The 24,242-nt window shown below is 31.6% G+C and overlaps 3 protein-coding genes across 6 annotated transcripts; 1 reads left to right on the forward strand and 2 right to left on the reverse strand.

Moving 5' to 3' along the window:
- The first annotated feature begins 1,572 nt into the window (after positions 1-1,572).
- LOC118029540 (uncharacterized GPI-anchored protein At4g28100) lies at positions 1,573-4,467 on the forward strand. The gene is made up of 2 exons (XM_035033441.2): positions 1,573-2,857; positions 3,870-4,467. The coding sequence occupies exons 1-2, from the start codon at positions 2,243-2,245 to the stop codon at positions 4,221-4,223; spliced, it is 969 nt and encodes a 322-aa protein (XP_034889332.1). The 5' UTR covers positions 1,573-2,242; the 3' UTR covers positions 4,224-4,467.
- Positions 4,468-6,074: 1,607 nt separating this feature from the next.
- Positions 6,075-10,549, reverse strand: LOC118029541 (equilibrative nucleotide transporter 3). Of its 4 annotated transcripts, none has more exons than XM_035033446.2 (10): positions 10,493-10,549; positions 9,642-9,706; positions 9,433-9,537; positions 8,543-8,698; positions 8,289-8,432; positions 8,072-8,177; positions 7,168-7,343; positions 6,924-7,084; positions 6,557-6,815; positions 6,075-6,454 (listed from the first exon to the last, which is right to left on the reverse strand). In XM_035033446.2, exons 2-10 carry the CDS (start codon positions 9,681-9,683, stop codon positions 6,347-6,349), a joined length of 1,257 nt encoding a protein of 418 aa, XP_034889337.1. In that variant the 5' UTR covers positions 9,684-9,706; positions 10,493-10,549; the 3' UTR covers positions 6,075-6,346. The 4 variants fall into 4 exon arrangements, with proteins under 4 accessions (XP_034889337.1, XP_034889334.1, XP_034889336.1 ...); XM_035033443.2 differs by lacking the exon at positions 10,493-10,549 and adding an exon at positions 10,265-10,441; XM_035033445.2 differs by lacking the exon at positions 10,493-10,549 and adding an exon at positions 10,153-10,210.
- A 4,606-nt stretch (positions 10,550-15,155) lies between these two features.
- LOC118029542 (cytochrome b6-f complex iron-sulfur subunit, chloroplastic) lies at positions 15,156-17,409 on the reverse strand. Its single transcript, XM_035033447.2, has 5 exons — positions 17,248-17,409; positions 16,892-17,136; positions 16,489-16,606; positions 15,649-15,831; positions 15,156-15,478 (listed from the first exon to the last, which is right to left on the reverse strand). The coding sequence occupies exons 1-5, from the start codon at positions 17,284-17,286 to the stop codon at positions 15,377-15,379; spliced, it is 687 nt and encodes a 228-aa protein (XP_034889338.1). The 5' UTR covers positions 17,287-17,409; the 3' UTR covers positions 15,156-15,376.
- Between the last annotated feature and the right edge of the window lie 6,833 nt (positions 17,410-24,242).

Here is a 24,242-nt window from a genome sequence, read left to right on the forward strand (position 1 = left end):
TATTTTTGTATTTTTTTTTAATTATTTTTGTTGATTTTTTTAATATTGAACTGGTTGAAAATTTTCTTATGTAGTTTTTTTCTTTAAAACATTATTTTTTTTATTTTTTTATTTTTTTTTTTTTTCAAAATTATCTTTGTCGAATTTTTTTAATATTGAACTGGTTGAAAATTTAGTTATGTAGTTTTTTTCCTTTAAAACATTATGGATTACTACAAATATTTTTATACATGGCTTTTTTTTTTTTTATTTTTTCAAAATGGTCTTTGTCAATTTTTTTTTTCATATTGAACTGGTTGAGAATTTTGCTTCGTAGTTTTTTTCTTCAAAACACTATGCATTGTTAAAATATTTCCCCACATAATTTTTGTTTTGCTACAATATTTCTCCACATGGTTTTTTTTTTTCAAAATTATATTTGTTAATTTTTTTTCTTAATATTGAGTTGGTTGAGAATTCAGCTTTAACTTTCTTCATAAATTGTTTTTGCTTTTTTCCCCCAAAATTGTCTTCTTCTTTTTTTTTTTTTTTTTTTTTTTCAGAATTGTTTGTATTTATTTTATTTTTTAAATATGGAGTTGGTTGAGAATTTAGCTTCATAGTTTTTTTTATAAAAAAAAATTATGGATTGCTACAATGTTTCCCTACATGATTTTTTTCTTTTTTTTTTAATTGTCTTTGTTGATTTTATTTTTTTCATATTGAGCTGGTTGAGATTTAGCTTCGTAGTTTTTTCTTTAAAACACTGTGGATTGCTACAGTGTTTCCTACATGATTTTTTTTCTTTTTTTTTTGCTTTTTGTTTCTTTAGAATTACCTTTGTCAATTTTATTTTTTTCATATTGAGCCGGTTGAGAATTTAGCTTCGTAATTTTTTTCTTTAAAACTGTGGATTGCTATAGTGTTTCCTATGTGATTTTTTTTTGTTATGATTTTTTCTAGAATTTTCTTTGTTTATTTTTTAAAAAAATATTAAATTGATTGAGAATTTAGCTTTATAGTTTTTTCTTTAAAAATATTATGAATTTCAACAATTTTTTTTTATATAATTTTTATTTTTATATTTTTTTATAAACTTACAACAACATCTAAATATGCCATAAGCCAGCAGCATTCCACGGGCATGGCATCCAGTACAGAACAACGCTGTGTTGGATACAAATTAACAGAAAAGCTAATTGGTTTAGTCAATTTGTGATGCGGGCCCTGAGCAAGGCCACGCGCCGGGCCACGTCTTCTAACTTTGGACTTAGCATCTTCTCATATATATATATATATATATATATATATACATGTCTATTTTTTCTATCATGTTAGGAAGAAAATAAATATTGGAAGTTAGACAAAAGACTAAATTATGAATATTTTTAGCAGGGCAGATGAAATAAAAAAGAATGAAGTGGCCATATTAAAAAAAGTGAAGAATATAAGGACAAAATGTACCATATCCTTTCATTCATGGCCAGCGGAAGTTCGGGAATGAAAAAGAAAAGGACATCACTAGTTGCCAAGTCCTCTGCCACCATTTCTTATCAAAACTCTCCTCTCCCCTCCTTCTCTCATAAACAGATGAATCTCTTCTGTTTTCCATCGGACCCCTCAAGTTTCCCTTCTCAATAAACAAAAGGAAAGGACTTAAAAGCTTATCTATAAAAAATTGCTATACAATAATGGATGATTGCTGTGAACTTGAAGCCTCTTTCAGCACTACCAAGAAAAGATCTTTGCCCTTTTTCATGTGGATGATGAATCCATAATGTGTCATCTCTTTGCATAAATATAAAGTGAAAGGTAAAGAGAGAAACAAGAGAGAGACTACTTCTTCTTCTCCCAACTCATCTTCCACAAATTTCTCAACTTTTTTTTCATTGTTTTTTCCTTCTATATTTCGAGATTTGCATCTTCTCAGCCTTGTAAACCAGACGAGAAGATCACCAAAATCCACTAAAACCACTGCTTCTTTGAACATCTCTTGAATCTATAGCATATGCACTTTCCTCTTTTGTTCAATAATTTTCAAGAGATATAAAGGAGCTCTCTCTTTTTGTAGTCTTTGATAAAGCTTTTAAAAAGCTAAAGATTCAAAGCCCCATCGCTTCTTTAACCCGTCTCCATTTCCCAATCAAAATCTCTCAACTTTCTTTCACACATAAATCTTTCCTCACTCATTACGAGCTTAACAACATCATTAACAACTAGAGCCAAGAAAAAAAGTTAAGCCCACTTCTTGATTTCACTAAAGATGCAAACTTTACTCACAATATTCCTCTTTACTTCTTCATTCATTCCCTCTCTTTCAAGCTTCCTATCTGAGCCAGTCTCTGGCCAAAACCAGCCTCTAAAACCAGGAGACTATTCAAACCCCAACACAGTCCCTGCATTTCCAGTCCAAACTGAGTCTCAAATTTGCCACTTGGACCTTTCAGCTGAGCTTTTTGGTGGTGTAAATGATGCATGTGGTAGAGACCTTGACCGTAGCCGGTGCTGTCCAGTTCTTGCAGCTTGGCTCTTTGCAGCTCATGCAAGGTCAGCCCTCCAAGTCCAAGCTCCAGCCCCAACATCAGCACCTGATTTGCCAATGATGCCTGATGATTCGCAAAAATGTGTGAATTCATTACAAAGTGCACTTTTGAGTAAAAATGTGAAGTTGGCACAGCCTAATGCTAGCTGTGATGCTATATTGTGTTTTTGTGGGATTAGGCTTCATCAGATTGGTTCACTTAGTTGTCCTGCTGCTTTTAATGTGAGTTCTGCGTTTCATAATGCAACTCCTACTGCTGCTGTAAAGAATTTGGAGAAGAACTGTAAGAATTCCACTTATTCAGGGTGTACAAAGTGCCTTGGTGCTCTCCAAAAGGTCAGTTGTTTAAGGAATTTTGCATTTATTGCTCCTTGTGATTGTTTCTTCAATGAAGAGAGGGATTTCTTCATTTATTAAGGACTTATTTTTTACATTACTTCATTTATCAATGCTGGGCTTTTTGTGGGGTTTTTCTTAATTAATTCTATTTCTTTCTTTCTTTTCTTTTGGGTTTCTTGTTGATTGTTAATTCATCCAATAATTTAGGATTTTTTTGATTTTTTTTGCCTGGTTTTGTTTGACTTTGCAAATGAGGGGGTGCATCTACAACAATTTGAAGGGCCCATACAGCTAATTTGTTGTAGATACGCCACTCGTTTCTTTATTCTGTGTAAAAAAAAAAAACCCTATTTAATGCAAGAATTTATGTGGGAAATTGTTTGATGTTGTATGAGTAACACTTTATTTTGTTCATGTGCAAATTAGTGGCGAAAGGACTAATAAGACTTTGAGGGAATTTCAAAGGGCTAGTTTTCGTTTTCTTTAATGGTTCAAAGAACTTTATACTCTAAGCAAAACAGGAGTTCAAGCTGCTAGCAATAATTAGGCTTTTAGGCAAGTATTGACTAATGCACAATGCCTGGTGAAAATAGCATAGAAAAGAAGAAGCAGAAATAGAAGCATGAAAGTGAAGTGGGGCAGTGTAGGTTTTTTCCAGGGTCTTCCTTTTGATGTTTTGTGAAAACTCACAATAGCTTTACATGCTAGACCTTTGATTTTCATATTACTTTTCAAATTGTTTTTTATATAGAAATATATTGAAATCATATTTTTTATTTTTTAAAAATTTATTTTTAATATAATAAAAATATTAAATTTTTCAAAACTCGAAATCAAACATGCTCTCGGAATATAACCTGCCGAAATCCATGTGCCCTCTTTACATTGCAAACAATTGGGTTCTTCACTGGGATTCCTTTGCACATCCATCACCTTTCCTCCTTGGTATTCCACCTTGAACACTGTTTTCTTATTACTAAAACAACCTTGAATGTGATTGTTATTACAGCTGAAGGCCAAGAATGAAACACAAGACAAGAGCACAAGGGATGAGAGGGCAAGCAAAATGTTCGAAAGGGATTGCCAACTAATGGGTCTAACATGGCTACTTGCAAGAAACAAAACTCAGTACATCCCCACAGTTTCTGCTGTTTTAAGAGCTATAATGTATAGCACACACCCACCAGTCCATGAATCCAAGTGTAGCCCTGATCAAGAAAACATGCCACTGGCTGTTGATTCGCTGCAGTTCGGGAAGGCCCAGTCATCATCTTCTTCAAGACTAACATCATCGTCATCATTATGGTCTGGTCTTCGTTTCCATGTTTTGCCCCTCCTGATTTTAGTTTCTTTGTTTGGATAATGGCTGGTTGGCCTATGCTAGTGTACCTTTCGCCTCGCCCCTGTAATTTTTTTCATGGTACATTTTGTTTTAGGGCGATCACGTGAAGCTAGTAGTCAAACGAGGAGGCCAACTAGGGTTTATTTATTTTTGTCTTATTTTTTTGTCTTATTTCACTCTGTAAATTTCAGCTCTTGCCCGAGGAGGAAACTATTCAGAGATTGCTGTCACTTTGGTAGAAAAACAATATAAGAAAAATTAGATATGGTTGGTGTAAGTAAAACCATAGCAAGTTAAAAGATAGACAAACGGATTGGATTGCAAAAATTTGATGTTGTTTAGCACAAGACAAAAGGTATATCTAGGGACTATTAACAAGAAAAATTAAATATTCAAGTTTGATTAATTAAACCCTAATAAAAGGAATCGGCTACGATGACAGCAATTAACAACAATGTAATCGAGGAACCAGTTCCCTAGAACTGAGTATGTTGGTCGTTTATTAATGTCAATTACAAGCAAGGGTAGGAGATAATTTTGAATAGAAAGTTTGCTAACTTTATGTTTTTTTGATGGATTCGAGACATGGATTCACATGTTCTAGTGTGGTTGAGTGCCTGTCCTTTTGTGCTAGTCTTTCTATCCATGGAAGGTGCTTTCATAGTATCAGCAATTTTTTTTTTAGCCTGGGATTTTGTGAGTATTGCATGAAGAGAAAATTGTTGAAAAGTAGTTGCCAGAAAGGAAAAGGAGAAGTTGAAAATAGGACAATCTTTTCTCACTTGTTTGATGGGAGAGCTTGAGCTCTTTCTATTTGTTGGGTCACCATTGCTAAAAGCTTCAAACTCAACCCAAGGATTAAGCTGCCACAGATGCTAAGTGGATTACTAATATTAGATTTTTCCATTACATCATGAATCTCCTTCACGTAAATTCGTAAGTTTGTTTTTTTAAATATTTTTTAATTTAAAAATATATTAAAATAATATTATTTTTTTACAAAAATCTCTCCTATTTAACTCAATCAAAGGATAGAAATTACAAACCTCTAGCTTCGCTGGAACTACACTGTCATCAAAGTTGCATTTCGTTAAAATCCTATGACAAAAGGATATATACACAGAACAAGAACATGTTTAGTTACAGGGATGGAAATGAGACATAAAAGTAAAAGCATGTCCTCTCTGTTAAAACCATCATTGTCTCTTTTGTTTCAATTCAGTAACTAAACGCTATCCAAGTGTTGTAATATTTTCTTTCAAGTAGCTCCTGCAAGTATATACAGCTGCAACTGATACAGATTGAATTTTATCCATCATTATCAAGTATATGACCCTAATCATTAAAACACAAGCAAGAAACCACCAAATAGGTCAATTTCCATTGTCGGAGTGTGAAGATCCTCATAGAATAGCTAAAGTCAAATACCACATCAATTATAATGATGATCACAATAAAAATCCGACAAGATATCTGAGCTGAATCTTCAAATTTATTATACAAACAAAATTGGTTGTTTATCATCCAAGTGAATCCAAATCCTAGAGGGAGTCACGAGAAAGAAGTTTATTATGAACACACCAATCCGGATATGAATAACCTTCTCAATGTGTGAAAATTCTCGAGGAAACCTGACTATTGAGACCAAAAGATTGTATACAAATTGGAGCAATCAAGCACTCTCTACCTTCTTATGAAAATATTATACAGAAAAATAAGCGACTTCGTACAAACTTCAATCATTATTTACTTCTACTTGCAAGAAAAGGCACACAGAAGCTTCCAAGAGCCGGAATAATTTCTTGTTAATAATAGCAGGAAATGTTGTTCAAAAGAAGCATCAATCCTCATCCTCTTGAGGGACACAGAGAATTAAAAAAAGAACAACAAAAAAGCCTAATTTGTAATTGATTAGCATTGATCATCAGCTAGTTTCTGGAGCATAAATGTTATAAGAGAAACAATCGATTCTTCTATTTTTTTTTTTCTAGGAGAACTGTACAAAAGAGAGTTGGAACTGTAATAAAGATTGGTTCAGTAACAATACACTTTGCAATCTCCTCATAAATTAATCATCATTCCGTAAATCTGAAACTGGCTAAGTATAAAAAGACACTCCCTTCTTCAATATCTAAGTTCCATGTTCACCATCCCTTGCCTATAAGCCACAACCAGTCAAGAGTAACCCCAGCAAAGATTCCACCAAGAAGAAACAATACAAGCAGATTTCCCAACGCATTTTGCTCCGGTCCCTAAGAATGAAAAAATGATATTTATTTTAGTAAATTTTATTCAGCACTACACAAAACCATTACAGGAAACAGATGCTCATGAGAATCATGTTGCGAACAAACCTTGTAACCTTTCGGTGCAGAAGTGAGGACACACACAGTGAGGTAACCATTAGTTAACCCCAAGAAAGATGTTAGCATTATCATCCAGCCCTGGTCTCCATACTTGGCAGTGAAATAGAAAGCCGGGACGAGCAAGAAGCGAGAAAGAATGGCTATCATGAGACCTTTCCGGGACTCCAACTTCAAGAATTTCAGGAGTGGAATATATCTCCCAATTAAATCACACACATTATACATTGCTATCAATACAAGCGCATACCTGACATAGCACAAGATTCAGAGATTCTGAACGTACAGAACACACTCGTTTGGAAGAATGTTTGCTATTGAAATTACCTCCAAGATACCAAATTAAACTGTGACTTACCATCCGCCCAAACTGTGTGTTCCAGTGTCTTCAGATAAGAATCCGGGGAAAATAGACAGTGTCAGGACATATATCAGTAACATATCAATTGCATAATCAATATTCTGCAATAGTAACTCCTTATTGCTCAGCCGCTCCAGTTGTTTAGGATCTTCTTGGGCCTGTTATAATTACAAGGTCTTCAGGATAAAGGAAATACCATAAGCATTTTGTTTCATAAATACACCAAGGGAAGGAGATATACTTCCGGTTTGAGCGATGTTTGGATGCCACCAGCAGCAAGATCAGCTGAAACAGTTTTTGATCCTTCTGAGGCTGCCTTGGAGCGGTAGTGCTTCACAATGTCCAGTTTGGGGAAAATGTAAGCATAGAGAAGAACACAGAGAAGCTCAAAAAAGGTACAGAGGGCAAAAAATAGAACTGCAATAAATGGTGGAAAACTGTTAGCCATAGAAACCGAATTGGCAGAAATTGAAGAGTATAATATTTCTTAGAACCACGATTTGTCAAGAATTATTTTCCGCAAGTATACATACATGGCAGTACAATAGTTACTTGCTAACACTATTTAGGAAAGTTCAAGAGAATGAATTTGTGTTCAACCTCAACCAATAATTTACAAAGGGCATAGATAATATATTATTCATGTCATTGAATCAAATTCCAAAAGCTGCTGCTCCATCTACTAAGCAAGAGAATTAATGTCATTGTTTCTCCATGTATATATGGTAACATGCCCCTGAATTCCAAAAGAACTAAAAATGGAATTTTGAGTGAAATGAGATGAAACTATATAGTCATAAATCACCCAGATTGTATCAGTGAGCATGCTTAAACATTTCCATGGTAACTTGGATCAGCCAGCAGTGACTTGAAATGAATAGGAGAACTCTCAAATACAACACAAGTAGGAAACTTAATTGAGATAGAAACTTAAGCGCGAGAGAGGAGCATATACTCTTTTAGCACACATGAAGGACAGACATATCCAACAAAAGACAGAGCATTAACACTGGTTTTTGGGGGTACAACTATTGAAATGTCATCAAAAAACAGTTTTCCAAGAAAAAAAATGCAGTTTCATTTTTCGTTACTACTTTTTGAAATGAAAATCACATGAAGCAAAATCAAAAGGGGATTGAACATACTGGCTCCCTTGCGAAGACCATCCTGAGAATTGTCAAATGCTGCTTTTGTAATTAGCCTCAATGCAGAGGTTAGAGCCCCGGATGCTGCTAAACCAGCAAGGAAAGACTGCAAAAATTTAAACAAGAAAAAAGATTAACTCAATCAAATCAGAATCAAACATTTGTGGAACCATCGATGCACACGAAACATTTCACAAGGCTGACAGTACAAACTGACCTGAATAAATTCAGGCTGCATGAAAGACAGGTCGCCAACCATCCCACCCTGCACATGCGCATCTGCGACTCCAAAAGCACCACTAATTGCACAAACTCCAATGAAAGTTCCAATACCTCCTTTTCCCGATGTAGCTAAATCCAACTATGGCAGCAAAACAGAGAAAAAAAGGATTGAAACATAGTTTACGTGCATATAATTAATGAAGTAAGACAATGAGATACGTGGAAATCTAAAGATGAAAGAATACTCACTACTAAAACCAAAAGAGTGCTGAGGAAGAAAAGAGCATATCCAAATAAGTTCCTCAATCTGGTATTGATCTTTGCCTCATTGTATGTCAGCACTGCAATTGTACCCAGGGCAAAGGGTTGATATACAAGAGTAAGGACCCTTGAAGGGTGGTAGTGCTGCATAACGAAACAAAAACTACTGTCAAATCAACCATCTACACAATCCAATATGCAGGATTGCAGCCATTATAAGATGCCCGCAGCATTTAATATGCCATTAAGCTTTAAAGGAAAGAAAACTTCAAGTGTGAAGAGTTGGGAAATAAAAACGAGTTGGCAGAGCAGTGCACACTTTCCAATAATACATCGACTTTCAGTTCAAATAAATGCTGAATAAATCAACAAATAATGAAGAAGGTATAAATGCTTGTACCAGACATCCATAATTTCTTAAACCATGCATCTAAAATTGGCATTGCATTGTGAAAAAGGACCTTTCTCATTACTTATCATTATCAGAGCCCAATCAGCACCGTTTCGAAAAAAGGAGAATAGTTCACAAGAACTATGTATGTTCTCTGCAGTGGAAAAGAAATTCTGAAGAACACTGCAGGCAATCACCATTCACAGTGACATGAAAACTTCACAAGTTTCAGTAGCTTCATCAGCGAAAAAGTCGAAGTCAAGGTCATATACTGGAATCAGTAAGGGTTAATATATACATATAAACTCTATATTTGTTCTAACAAACACCTAACAAATTATTTAGGCACCAACAGTTCATCATCTCCAGTTTTTAAGAGCTGGCTTGTCAAACATCCAAATTAAAGCATCAACAAAACAGCGATATGGAAAGATCCAAAACAAGCTGAAACCAACAAAAAATCGCAGCAAATAGAGAAGGGAAATACCGGGAAAATGTAAACATAATAATCTTCAATTGTGAGCATACTATTCCATGAAAAGAGGCAACCAATTCCAAGCAGCCAACATACTAACATAGCAGCATACTTTCCCTGCATTGAAGGCGCAAGCATATCAGAAATTCCTTCAAGAAAATAGACTTTACCTTGTTGCAAAGTTTCCTACTTCAATCAACCAACGGATTGAAATAACAAACCTTAAGCTTAGCAGGAGCTTCGCTGCCATCAAGTGCTGCCATAGTTGATTGCTTTCAAATATCTCCTGCAAATATACACTACAACTTAGCACTACAAGAGATTGAACAACAAGGTATATGCTAAATCTGTGAAAGTTAGAAACCTTGCCTAAATAAACCAGATGGAAATCAAACATCATCATGAAGTTCTAAAAATAAATTTGAAAACCAATTGGGGATCATATAATATTTCCATGACCATGACCCCTATACTTTCTTCCTCTCTTATCTTTAAAAATATGCTTTCTCCCTAATAAAGTAAACAAAAAGAAAGCAACACACATGTGCTTTCAATTATTGTAGTGTGAAAAGCCCATTTAATAACCTTAGTCAAATATTATCATCATCACAACAAGAATTGTAAGAAGATATCTGAACTGATCGGTCAAGAATTTATTAAACAAAAAACTGAAGCTACCAAATTCCATCAACCATCATATCAATAAATTACACAACAAAAAGAAAACAAAACCTTCCAAGATCCAGAATTTCTTGAAGAAAATAATCAAGCATCAATTCCCTTCCTCTCAATAGACATCATAATATACATACATATATATGCATGCATGAAAAATTAGACTTACCCTTTTAAAAGGGAGCACGTATCACATGAGAAGCTTTAACTTTTAATAGAATTTGGAATCTGTGTTGTTTAGTATAAAAAGAAGAGAAAATATAAGAAACGTTTTCAAAGAGGGATTTGAAGTTTGAAGATTCCGATGTTAGATAGAAGATCTTTTAAGCCCCAAAATTCTGACCAAACTGGCAGTTCTCTTATGTTAAAAATAACGAAAAAAGACAGGTAAGATTACTTATCCAGTCACTGACTCAGAAGTCCACGTTCTCTTTTTCTCTTTTTTTTTTTTTTTTTTTCTCTGTTCTGCTTTTGACTTGTGCGGCAGCAACTTCATCTGTTTTTATACTTGTGTGTTCTAACTTTTTTTGCGGCATGGATTGAGACTTGACTCAAAACAAGTATAATAATCAGCTGAGTAACATGATCAAGGTCAAGGCCGGTTTTGTAAAAAACGAACAAAAAATTTATATTATGCCCATTTTTTTTACGACTCATTTTTTTAATGACCATTCTCCTTATTTTTTGTGTTAGTATTTCAAAAGATAAGTGACAGGTAAAAAAAAAATATACAAAAATATATTTATTTGTGGAGATGAAAATATAGATATAAAATAAATTTATTGTTGAAATAATTATAAAGTAATTTTTGTATTTTTAAAATAGAAAGAGCATGAGATATGTCTCCTTTATTTTAATTACTTTATTTTTTATTTATTTTGAGATAGTACTTAAACACTATCAAAATAACTAAGAATAAATTTAGATGTACAATGTGTCTTTAATCCCCCCCCCTAGTTTTCTTTATGTCGAGATAGGAACTATATTTATATGCATCGCTTATAGTATTATTTTGTTATTTCCCTATCAATATTTCAATTAAGTTGCTTAGAAAAATGATTTTAAAAACAAAAGAAATTGTTTTGGAAAGGCAATATATATAAGACCAATATTTCTTCCCTTTTTTTTTTTTTCCCTTCCAAAAGCATTGTAGAATGCCTCAAATTTATATCATAGAGTAGCAAGTCTGATATGAATAGTGGTGCAAAATTATATAATGTGGAATAGTGATCTATATAGACCAAAATTGATTAACTTGGACACCCATCTTTGGTGTAGTGGGTTTTTTCGAGTGCTTTTTTTAAGCATTTTATTTCCAAGTTGAGGGTATTGAGCTACAATTGGTCATAGAACAAAAAATCAATTTCGTGGGTGGATTGGATCCAATGTATACAGGTCTATGCATGTGATTTTAATGTTTACTTGTTTGAGTTGAAATTTTACTCAATCGCTAGAAAGCCATCAAAAAAAAAAAAAACGGAGGCAGGGATGGCTGTTTTCTAGGAGCTTTCATGGGAATACCGTCTGAATCGAAAGAAAAATCCTTGTGGATCCCGCAAATGAAATTTTAAAATTAGGAAGCCTTGTCCTTGTATTGACATGATGATTAAAAATATATATTTATATATCCTTGTTTTGATTTCATGATTTAAAAAAATATCTTTTTTGTTATCTATTAGATTTAAATTTAAGGATTATAGTATCTAAAAAGGATTATTAATTTTTTTTAAAATATACCACATCAATATATAATCAATCATTATCAACATGGATATGACTACTGGAGGGCTACATAGAAGAGAGGAGAAAGTCTATGTGTTCACATTTTAGGAGCAGGTGGCGTTGCCGTCATGGAACCAAATACTTCATTTTCTTGAGTGTCGAGATTTTGCACGTCAAATTAACCAGCAAAACTATTAATGTGATTTCTTTTAATGATACGATGGTATTTTCAAATCAATTTTGTTGTATGAAAAATATTATTTTTTTATGTTAAAGAATAACGCAAATTATATTTTATATTTTATTTAATAATTTAAAATTTTAAATTAAAATTATTCTTTAATATGATATTAAAATTTTATTGATTAAGAGATCATGAATTCTATTTTCATTGTCCCATTATATTTAATAAAATTAAGAATAAGATATACTATCAGATTTAATAATTTTATCAACAAAAATTTATGTTGGTGTTTATACTATCATTTTATTTGTGGTTATTTTATCGATGAAATTATGAACGGAAACTGTTTATTCAAAAAATACTCATTGATAATTTGTAGTTTGTCAAAAAATCTATTGTTAATAAATTTATCAATATTTTTACAAATAAATTATGCATGCAAAACAAAAAAAATTATCTACTTCAATCTGTCGTAATTCTCTTGAAGAGTTCCGGTATATTTATCAATTATCACAATAAAAATTTTTCTTTTACCTGCTATTAATTATATATATATATATAACAAATATATTAAGTTAAAAAGATAAAAATAAATAAATTTATCTTTGAATCAATTTTAAAATGAATTACTTTTAGGAAGATGAAGAACATTTTCTTTTATTTCAACTATCTTCGTTTTTCTTTCCTTCTTGGATTTAAAGAACTTGCATTTGCATTTTCAGTAGAAAATGTGAACACTTTTGGTTTTCACAACTGAAAATTTTAATTCATTCATCCAAAAGGAGAAAGAAAAAAAGGTTTTCTCTTGTGGGACAAGTTTTCCGGCCTGCAAACTCATTAAGACGTGTGAACACCATTATTGGATAATCCGAGAGTCAAGCTGACATTTCTTACAGTTGACTATTTTTCGTCGGATTTGGGCCAATAAAAAAAATATTTAATTTATTTTTTCTTTCATCTTTCAATCATTAATTTAAATATAATTCAAAATATTATAAAAATAACTTAATATTATTATTTTGTTTCTTGTTGAACAAAAATATTTTTCTATTATTAATATAAATATTTGGATTAGTTTATGCATGCTTTAATTAATCCTCAATCTCAAATTAATAATTATATGAGCTTTTAGTGGGCTTGAGATTTATGAAATTAAAATTAATATTCTCTAAATATTAACTTAAAATCTAACCTGTTAAATTACACCACTTAAATTAATTACATCCTCTGACTTGAAGAATACAATATATATATATATAAAAGTAAGGATGGCATGAGTATAAGTTTCTTTCTCATATTCACAAGTATTGGGCATTAGTGGATCCCTTCAATACACCACAATATTAAAGATTAAAGATTAGGTTTGGCTTCATTTAGCATCATAGGGGTATGTGTTTTTACCCAACTATATATTATAAAGTATTTAGTTAATTAATATATGTTATAATTTTACGAGTCCTACTAAGAATGTTTTCTTGAAATCTTGGTGGAAAAAAAGAAGCTATGATTTGTTGGTTTTTTAAAAACCTTCTTTTCCAAATATCAATACCAAATTATTATAATATCAAACACAAACTTAAAACCAGTTTAAAATAAATAAAGATTTTTAGCAAAGCAAAACAATAAATAAGACTTTTTGAAATATTTAAGAAATGTTATTTTTTTTTTACGTATGTATAACAAGTGGAGCCTGAACAATTTTCATTTCATATTTAAAACTTTTTTATTAAATGAATATAATTTTTATTTCATAAATTATAATTAATAAATATATTTTATTTATTCTTAAATTTTTTTTGTTAAGTAGAGGTATTGGACTCTTCTTCAAGTAGCATTTAAACAGGCTTTCCACACACTAATTATTATTTGAGAATGGGTCAGGTTACTCTATTCTTTGATCAACTTCCAAGTCAATTTAGCCCCTAGATCTTGAAGAACTAGATTCCACCCCAGATGCGAAATATTTGATAAATCCTGTGCCCTCACGTACGATGTGCCAAACAGAACCTTATGTAATCCGAATAATATCACCTACCGCCGAAAAACAAAGGTTGGGATTATTATTCTTGGCCTAATTATTTTTTATATATTACTCTTTTAATAGTTATAATTTTCTAGGTTTTGAGAAATTTTAAAAGAATTCAACGTGTAATCTAATAAAAATAGACAAATATATAGTTCGAGCTGAAATTTTATCATATCATTTTAAAGTTCTAATTATATTAGGAGCATGTGGTTTGCTAGTTTTTTTTTACCCAAATCAAGCCCCGAAAGTTATTGTATTAGAATTTTCTTTAACTTGTTATTTTTCCTATTTAGATAGAACTTTCAATTCAATTAAAATTCTACTATTTAGGATGTTTTTCTTGTATTTTAACATCCTTTTAGGCTATTTTTTAAAAGAGAATTTATGAAATAAATCTTTTAGAATATATTAGAGTAATTTTCTTTATAATGAAGGGTTATATCCTTAAGTTTGAGAACCCAAGTATTTAGAAGCAGAAGATTTTGTTTCAAATTTTTATTTTTTTTTCATTTAGATTATAATTTTTAATTTAATTAAGATTTTACTAGTTAAGATGTTTTTCTTGTATTTAAATAGTGTTATAGACAATTTTTTCAAGAAGAGTTTCATGAAATAAACCTTTCAGAATATATCATAGTAGCAACTTTTAGGTTTAAGAACCCTTGTTCCATCATTTATAGCTTAGAATGATAAGAATTATTTTATTATATTTTTAAATAAAAATTATTTTAAAAAATAATTATTATCATACGAATCAAGTTCATGGGACATGTCTTATTTTTTATTAATTTTTGATAAGAGACTCGTTTTGATATATTTGAAAAATGGCAGAAGACTTTAGGAGTTGAGAAGAACTCTGTCCACCCTATACACTGTGTCAAATCACCCCTTTCTCATAGACAGTCATTAGAATAAGAGAGCTCGGGTCGCTCAACATATCATTTGTTCAACCACCATGGCTCCTTCTTCATGAGTCACGTCCTGTTTTTTTTTTTATTATTTATTAATAATTTTGATAAGGGATTTGTTTTGAGATATTGCAGAATGGCATGAGAGAGATGGTAAATGTATCGTGCAACTCATGAGAACCAAGCTTTCAAAGTTACTGTAGAAGTTCTAAACAAGAGCTAACAAACCGATGCTAATGCAATAGAATTTAGGTATAAAGAATAGATTGTCAAGCATCACAAGATTATCCATGCTTAAATCATATGGTTATCCTTACATCTTATGAGCTCCAATTCACATAGCATGCCTCTATGACAAAAGGATGTTTTGGCATTGTTGCAAAACAAACCGATTCGCGTCTTGAATATATGAAACATTTGATGATTGATTGAACAAGAGGTTTAAGACCACCATGGAGCATCTCCGGTTCTGAAATCTGTTTCGACCCATGGAACGAAGACCACCTTGCCATCGTCTACATCGCAGTGAGCCAGTGCCAATGACTGCACAGAGAAGTGATATTGAAGGTGGTTATTGCCAGGGAGAACTCAAAAATCGTTAGAGCAAGCAAACTGTTGCTGGTTGTTGATTTTAAAGAAGTGTTGTTGTTCTTTTATTCATCTAAAATAGAGCAATCCACCACGAAATAAAAGGAAAGTTATGTTTGACTCACCAGAGGAGCAGGTCCTCGGACAACTCTTCCTTGGTCATTGTACTGTGATCCATGGCAGGGGCAGATGAACTTCTTCTCAGCTTGATTCCAGGGCACGACACACCCAAGGTGTGTGCAGACTGCATTAATTCCATAAGTTGCAAGAACTCTATCTTTCTCCACAACAAGGTAGGTTGGATCTCCCTGAAATCCATAAAAAACAATCCAAATGATTTTCACTTTTCAGTATTGCAAATTATTTCAGAGTATCCGAAGTTGATAGAAATCAATCTTTGAGCGCCGCATGATTGTGTTTTTGAAAGTAATATCAGTTTTGTTAAAATAGATCCTCAAAAAACATATGAAGATATGTTATTGAAAATCCTGAATATGAAACAATAATTTTCTCATCATTTTAGACAATCTCCACAGATTCTTTTCACAAGGAACAAAAATTGATTTAGTTTGCAACATTTTATAGGTCTGCTTACAGCGATACTACCCCGTGTAGAAGTGTGACAGCAATTTCACAAATATCTCACTGGCTCAAGTTGAAACATATAACGAGCTCTGTTTTACGCTAGAGCAAGACAGCATCACAGCAATGATTGGATCCATGCCAACATCTCTTACAATGCATGACCAACTTCTAATAAGAACTTGAAAGAAAATTAGAACCAAAGGTGTAATACTTTCTGACAAGTTAATAAACAGAAAATATGATTATCTTGCATCAAAACAGCGATAAATGTACTCCTTCTAATGACCAATCAGTGTACAACGAATTTATACAATAAGAAAGGGAAATGCAATGGAAAACATGTGCTTTAAGAAAGGAAAGGAAAGGAAAGCTGCCAGTACCTTTAATCCTTGGGAAAGGGTTCGGTCACCAGGGCCGTGAGTCTTAAGCCATTGCTCTGCAATGATATCATTTCCAAGGGCATCCTTGGCAACGGTACCACCACCACCTCCTCCGAGCCTGATAAATTTTTCCAATTACAGCAAGGAAAAGTAATTTGTATTTAGCAACGTCCCAACGAAATGCAGGCATGTTATGGTTGCTAACGGCCACAAATTTAATCCCTAAACAAATAAACTATAGCAATTGTATATATGAGGTGGAATTTTAGAAAGAATGCCCTTTAGAGAATCAAAATTTCCATTGAAGAACCTATAACGAAGCAAGGGGAAATTAACAAAAAAAAAATCTATAATAAAGGAAAAAACCAAACTAAATTTGAAGAAGAAGAAGAAGATTTCTTACCCAGAAGGGACAAAGAAATAGGTGTAAGGAACCAACATGCCAGCAGTGGGGAGTGAAAGAGCACCCAAAAGAAGCAGATTCATAAGCTCCCTCTTACCCATGTCAGGCACTTTATCATCAGCAGGAACACTTGTAGCCTGGCATGTAATTCTCATTCCTCTCTCCTTTAACACCATATTTGTCCTTGTTGCTTTCACAAACACCGCCTGTGTAGGAGAGAACATGCCACTCTTGCTAGAGCATAGCTAATACACAAAACAAAAACAAAAACACATAATTCAATCCAAAACATCAAAGAGAAGGAAATTAAGTTCAAGAATAATCAATGTTTGTTGGGGTTTTTTCTTTTTCTTTACCTGTGAGGGAGTGGCAGGGGAGAGCGTAGAGGAAGCCATGGATTGATGATTCTTGGACAGGAAACTGAGTATACTTTGATGGTATTATGAATGGTTTGGTGATGCGAGAGGACTGTTAAAACTATAACGACCACAACTGTACTAGATAAGGCACATTAGCTTCATTGGTGCCACACGACCACATGTTTATAGATTTCGCTTCTCTTTCTGACACAAGTTGCTGGCTTCCCCAAATTTGGGCTTTCTTCTAAGAACTTATGTTCTTAGGCTACTTCTTAGCCCAAAGGGCCTTAGAAAGTGCTTTAGAGTTCTGTCTAATGCAGGGGGTATTACCCTCCTCCGCTACAAAACTTTAAAAACTTTACTTTATTTATGGTTTTTGTTTGCTGAAAAGTAATTTTTTTTTTAAATAAATTTTAAGAAAGTAAATTCTGGAATTCAATAAAAAAATTGATTGATAAAAAAATTTCAATAAAAAAAATATAAGAAAAAGAAAATAAAATTATAAAAATAAGGACTAAAGTTAATATAAAAATTAAATTTTAAGAGATGAAATTGAAAAATAAATATTCAAAACATATATATATATATATATAGCAATCAAAAGTTTGAAGATCAAATTTGATATAATCAGCAAATAATATGATATTTTTAAATTTTTTCACAACTTCCATAAAGTGTTTTCAGCTCAAATTTTCCAGGAAAACACTTTCCTGAAAATCAAGTCAAATTTTTCTTTGACTAGAAAGTGTTTTCTGCTGACTAACTTTCTTAATGACAAATAAATATAGAAAAGTTTGGAAAGTGATTTCTCAGAAATCATTTTCCGAGAAACAAAACATAGCCTACTTTTCAACTCATCCCCTCTTTCTTTCTCTTTTTCAATTCTTCTTCTTCTTCTTTTTAATTCCATCATTGATTTCATCTTCATAATTTTTTTTAATAACTATTCATGTTATCTTTCAAATAGTTAAGTTGATTGGATCACGTGAAAACAACTTTTACATAATTTTATTTTAAATTTGAGCTAGGCAAAGAGATTGATCGATCAGAAGATTTTTTCTGTCAATTTCATCCTTATATTTTGTTTACCAGGTGACCGAGTTGTATTTAGATTAACCAAGTCAACTAGGTCATGATGGAGAAACTTTCACACGATTTAATTTTAAATTTAGGCTAGGTAAGAAGTTGGGTAGGAAAGATTTTTTATGTCATTAGATCGGAAGCATCATATCTAAAAAAACCTTGAAACTTAATTCTCAGTCAATCAAATATTGAAGGATGAAATTGAAAAAAAAATCAATAAGACAAAAGGATTCAAAATAAAAAATAGCATAAAAAATAATGATCAAAATTAAAATATAAGATAAATTTTATGTTTAATTAAAGAGTGAAAATGAAAAGAAAAATCAATTTAATAAAATAATCCAAAAAAATCTAAAACAATCAAAAGATTAAAAATCAAAATTCAAATAAAAAATAAAGTTGATTAAAGGGTGCGATTGAAAAGAAAAACTAATTCAATAAAAGGAACAAAAATAATAATCGAAAGAATGAGAACCAAATTGAAAAAATAACATATCTCAAATTGGGATTGAAGGATGAAATGGAAAATAAATCAAAATTTTACAAAAAAATTAAAAACAAAAATTAAAAATCAAAACAAAAAAAACCTAAGTAGCAATATTTGTAAATCAGATGACAACAATGAAATCTTGCATGGATAGCATGAATTTTAAATGGATGAGAGAACAAAAAAAAGAAAAAAAAAGAAAAGAAAGTGTTGTCGACTATAAATCAAGCCACCAATAATCATATATGTCGCTCTAAAATAAAAAGACACTACAGTGCTTCTAACTATACGATAAAAAAGAAATTTTAACCATAAAAAGTCCTCGCAAGTGCTACTTGACGAGCACGAACACCTCTCACACAAGCACACATACAAGTGCCAACCAATGCATTCTCAGGAGGAGATTTACTAGAGTTTATATATTTACTGCCATTGACACTACTTGGCCTACAACCGATTTTTGATTTGAGGCCAATACATACATGCAGTATAAGCTTCAATTAATTGGGTTGCTAACCTCACGTATAGCAACCACATTATTCTTGTTAGAGGAAATTATAACCCCATCCCTGTATTTCGAAGAAATAAATAATTTACTCCCTCTGGTTTATGAAATCCTACATTTAAGACGCGCAATTTTATCCATTTAGAGCTCAAAGTTTAGAATCTTAATATAGAGTCTCTGTTAATTTGCAGCTAGTTCGTTGCTGGGTTGTCACCAATTTCCTGTAATCCTTAACTTTTTTTAAATTTAGAGCCTCAAATCCAAACCATACCATAGCTAAGATCAAACCACCTCTGAGCCTCCGGGACGAATAACCGTGGAGTCAAATCAGGCACATTTATCTTGCAAAAAGTCAGCGTTTTCTAAGTATTTTTTTTAAAAAAATTTATTTATTTTTAAAAATTAATATTTTTTAAATATTTTTAGATTATTTTGATATACTGATATTAAAAATAATTTTTTAAAATAAAAAAATATATTTTTAATATATTTATAAGTAAAAAATACTTTAAAAAATAACTAAAAATATATTTTTAAAAAGTAATGTTAACTACTTAGATTTTTTTTTTCCTCTCATTTTTTTTTTATGCCACCTTGATTATAACCTACAGGCTGCAATCATTGACCTTCAAAATACAACCATCAATTATGGAAAAATCATTTTCGAAGTTATTATATATTTTATCCATAATTTTTTTTCCAAGGGTATATTGCAATGGAAACTAAATTTCTTCGACTAAATTTGGACGTAGTGGTAAGCAAAGAAACTAAATTCTCGTAGATGAAGTGAAGAATTTGAGCTGAAATTAATTTCTTCGACTTGAACACTGAAAACATTCCTTCAATTTCTCCATGTTAATTAGAGCCTTGCGGGATTCTGGACTTCTCTATACATGTTTGGACTCAAAACTTGTGTCCTTTTTATGTAAAAATCTTTAAACAGTACGGCCCCCAAAGCCCTCTGCTGGACGGGCTTGAAATTCAGAAAGAGTCGCAACATACCATGGATAAATGAGCCCGTCATTTGATTTTAGTCTAATGTATAATTATTATTTTTTTTGTTTTAGTTATAATGGTAATTTGGGTTAGTTTTTATTCATTGAAGTTAAATATTTCTCAATTAGATTTTAAGCAGAATCTCTATACATTAAATTGATATGATTAAGTATGGACTCCCTAATGTTTGAACTTTGAATAATAATAAATTGAAATTAAACATGGTTGGACGGGCTATTTTGGGCATTTAGCATTGAAAACTATTTTTTTTGTGAAATAATATAACTGCAAAAATATTAATGAAATAACATAGTTTGAGTTTGTCACAGTTCTGAAATGTGATATCTAATTAATATTATGTTTCTCAAATGCGATCTCTTTATGTGTTTTTTTTTAAACCGCCAAATCAATTAAATATTGTGCTTGAAAACTGTGAATTTTTTATATATCATATCACCCATTTAAGAATGAGTTGTTTTCGTGGTTAAAACGTGCTTTTAATGAATTTTTTTGGTATTTTTTTTATTCTACAGGTAATATGGAATATAATAAAATTGAGATCCGGAAATTAAGAAAGCACTATTTCTAAATATTGATTACTACATTGTTGTTTGTAATGTAATTTGCAGTTTTTTAACGAAGTACGAATATTAGCAGCTTCACCTAGGGACATCTTGCAGTCTGCATGGAGGATCAAAATGTAAGCAAAACCCATGCCCAAATAACACAACCCCAGCTAATCTTTCACAAGATAAAGCTTCTTCTATTGCTAATATGGGAATATGGGATGGTTTGAATTCAGAATATGGGAAGATCTCTTAGACTCAGGGATATTAATTTATTCAACTCCTTGGAAACGTAATTGAATAGGATGTACTCTGTCAAGTCTCCAACTTGTCGATCTGGCAATTTCATTTCCTTCAAGGGTATATGGAAAGGTATGGTCCCTCCCAAGATGGAAGTATTTTGTTGGCTTGCCATTGTGGGTAGAATCAACACTAGAGGGGTCTTGGTTAGAAGAGGCATTGCTATGAAAATCTCTAATTCAGATATATTATCTATGGTGTATCTGCTTGGTGCTGGTCTGACTTCGGGTTGGGTTGGAATGAACATCAGATACATCATCGAGGGCTAGAGGATGCAGAAAGCTAATGGCATACAGTTCAAGCATAAATGACCTGAGTTTTGATTGCTTGAGTTAGTGGAGTTTGTTTAACTTCTTGTTATTGTGAAAGAAAAGGAAAAATGAAGGCCAAAGAGAGAGGGTAAAGAGAAGGGTGCAAAAGAAGACGAAGAAGGGCCACTTTGTTAACTTTTGGTGAAGGCCACCAATGATTTGGCCGATTGCTAGGGGAATCGAGGCAGCTCCTCAATCATAATCAACCCACATGTGATTCGAAATTTGGTTGTCTAATTTGTACAGTGGATTCTGATTTGTACACATATCAATGATTTGGTCGACAAAATCATCATTAACCCACATGTGATTCTTGTGTTGGTTCTCCAAGTAAACATCAAGAATTCTGATTTGATCCACAAAATCAGTGGATTCTGATTCTCGTGTTGGTTCTCTAAGTAAACATGAAGAATTGTGTTTATTTTTGGAGTCAATAGCTGGTCGAGAGCAGTTTGATGATTCTTGAATGGGCGATGTTGCTTTTTTACTGCAACATCAGAGGAAATCATCTTGTATGACTGTTGTTTCTTGACAGTAGCCGTTGACAGGAGGTAGTTTTGGTTAATTAATCCAAGTACTAGCTAGACTTGTAAGCGTTTTTATACTAATTCGTATTGAAAAGAGGGAGCTGCCGTAATTGAGTCATGAGTTTTACCGATTGACTTAGATAAAAAATTTCGCTTTTTATGACAGTGACATCCTGCAGTCTGCATGGAGGATCAAAATGTAAGCAAATCCCATGCCCAAAAAACACAACCCCAGCTTGCCATCGAACTGCACGGGAGGGAAAAAATAACAATGATCTACGTCAATCGGTAAAACTCATGACTCAAATAAAAAAATTAAGATGAACTTTAAAAAAAAAACTTGATTTAAGTTAGAATAACCTATCAAAATTATGAATCTAGTCATGAGGTTGATATAACCCAATAAAAAAAAAAATTATAAAGTTTAATTCTTAATCGATTCTATCAGACCTAATGTTAAATGATGAAATTTGTAAAAATTTTAATTAAAAAAAAGAGCTAAGTTAATAAATGTTAACTCGTTAAGTATTATTCCCGAGTTTTTAGGCTAAAACAATCCCATAAAAATTAAATCAAAATAAATAATGAAGCTTAATTCTCAATCAAACACAACATTAAAAGATAAAATTGAGAAAAAAGTTAGTTATAAAAAACCGATTCAATTGGATTAATTTGTCAAACATGTAACTTAGATCATAAGACATGGACAACCCAATAAAAAACAAATATAATATTGAAGGATATGAGATCAAGATAACCTCTTGAAAGAAAATAAAAAAATAACAACCTGATTTAACCGAGGTTAAAATACAAAAACCCACGACCTTGATCACGATACCAAGATATCCTAATAGAAAAGAAATCAGAATAAATTGTAAAAAGTTCAATTTCCAACCCACCTAATATTCAATGATAAAATTGAAAAGAAATTCAATTAAACAAAAAACATAAAAAAACAACCTAAGTTAACTTTAGATTAATCTATTAAGAACTATTCTCGGGTCATGAAACCAGATTAACCTAATAGAAAGCTTATAAAATAAATCATGAAACCTAATTCTTTATTAAAATTAATATTGAATGATAAAATTAAAAAAAAAATAAGAAGGAATAAAACCCCAGTCAACTAGGTTAATTCGCTGAACACGCAGTCTATATCTTGAGAGTGAGATAACCCAATAAAAAATATAATATAAAATAATAAAATTAAAAAACAAAACATTAATTGAAAAAAATAAAAACAAAAGCAAATGTATTTTTTAGAGTCACAAAACATGTGGGGAAAATATTATTGCCATAGTACTTTTCTCACGAGTTTTAGATTACAGGTAATGTGTTTAATTAACTTTTTCATGTCTGAAAATTATTAGTATAGCGAGAGATACTTTGATATATATAAGTGTTAAAGTATCAATATTCTCTATTTATATATATATATATAAAATTCTTTACTTACAAGATATCAACACTATTGTTAAAGTATCAATATTCTCTACTTGTAAAGAAAAAAAAATACTCACTATTGTTTTTTAAATTGTGATAAAATGTTTTAGTTTCATTTGCTAAATAATGTTTTTATGAATGTACATCCAATATTTATATTGATTTAGTTTATGTGTGGACGCGGAGGTGTGCATACACTTGCACATATATGTGTGTTTTTTATTTCACTTTTTAAGTTCGATGTAGCGAGGTACTTTAATATATATAAATGTCCAAGTATCTGACTTTTTTTTTTTTTAAAAAAAAAAGAGTGTCAGCATGGTAATCCTTTCCTTTTATTCTTTGTTTCAGAATCCTTTGCATTGCTAGGAAGTTATGCTGAGGGAATTAACAATAAATGTTGTTTGAAAACTTCTTATTGTCCTAAAAAATAATTAGGCAGACAAGTGATTTATTCACATTTGAGCATTTGTCACCTGTTACGATAGAAAACATTTCATCTCTATTGTCTTTTATGATAAGCAAAAAAAAACTTAAATATTATAAATTTAAATTTTTTAAAAAACACGGATTAACCCGGTTTTCAAATCAGCCTTAAATATGAAGAATTTTTTTTTTTTTTTTTGGAGTGAATAGCTGGTTTAGAGAAGTTTGATGATTCTTGAATGGACGCTGTTGCTTTTTTACTACAGCATGATGCAACATCAGAGGAAATCATCTTGCATGACTGTTGTTTCTTGACAGTGGCCGTTGACAGGAGGTAGTTTTGGCTAA

This window comes from Populus alba, chromosome 19, assembly GCF_005239225.2.
Source record: "Populus alba chromosome 19, ASM523922v2, whole genome shotgun sequence".
In the NCBI taxonomy this organism is placed as follows: domain Eukaryota; kingdom Viridiplantae; phylum Streptophyta; class Magnoliopsida; order Malpighiales; family Salicaceae; genus Populus; species Populus alba.

Coding starts and splice junctions, on each gene's coding strand:
- LOC118029540 (XM_035033441.2), top strand. CDS start 2,243: ATGCAAACTTTACTCACAATATTCCTCTTTACTTCTTCATTCATTCCC. Junction 2,858..3,869: donor GCCTTGGTGCTCTCCAAAAG/GTCAGTTGTTTA, acceptor TTGTTATTACAG/CTGAAGGCCAAGAATGAAAC.
- LOC118029541 (XM_035033446.2), bottom strand. CDS start 9,683: ATGGCAGCACTTGATGGCAGCGAAGCTCCTGCTAAGCTTAAG. Junction 8,433..8,542: donor GCACTCTTTTGGTTTTAGTA/GTGAGTATTCTT, acceptor TTGCTGCCATAG/TTGGATTTAGCTACATCGGG. Junction 8,178..8,288: donor TGCAGCCTGAATTTATTCAG/GTCAGTTTGTAC, acceptor AAATTTTTGCAG/TCTTTCCTTGCTGGTTTAGC.
- LOC118029542 (XM_035033447.2), bottom strand. CDS start 17,286: ATGGCTTCCTCTACGCTCTCCCCTGCCACTCCCTCACAG. Junction 16,607..16,891: donor TATTTCTTTGTCCCTTCTGG/GTAAGAAATCTT, acceptor AAAATTTATCAG/GCTCGGAGGAGGTGGTGGTG. Junction 15,832..16,488: donor CCCTTTCCCAAGGATTAAAG/GTACTGGCAGCT, acceptor TATGGATTTCAG/GGAGATCCAACCTACCTTGT.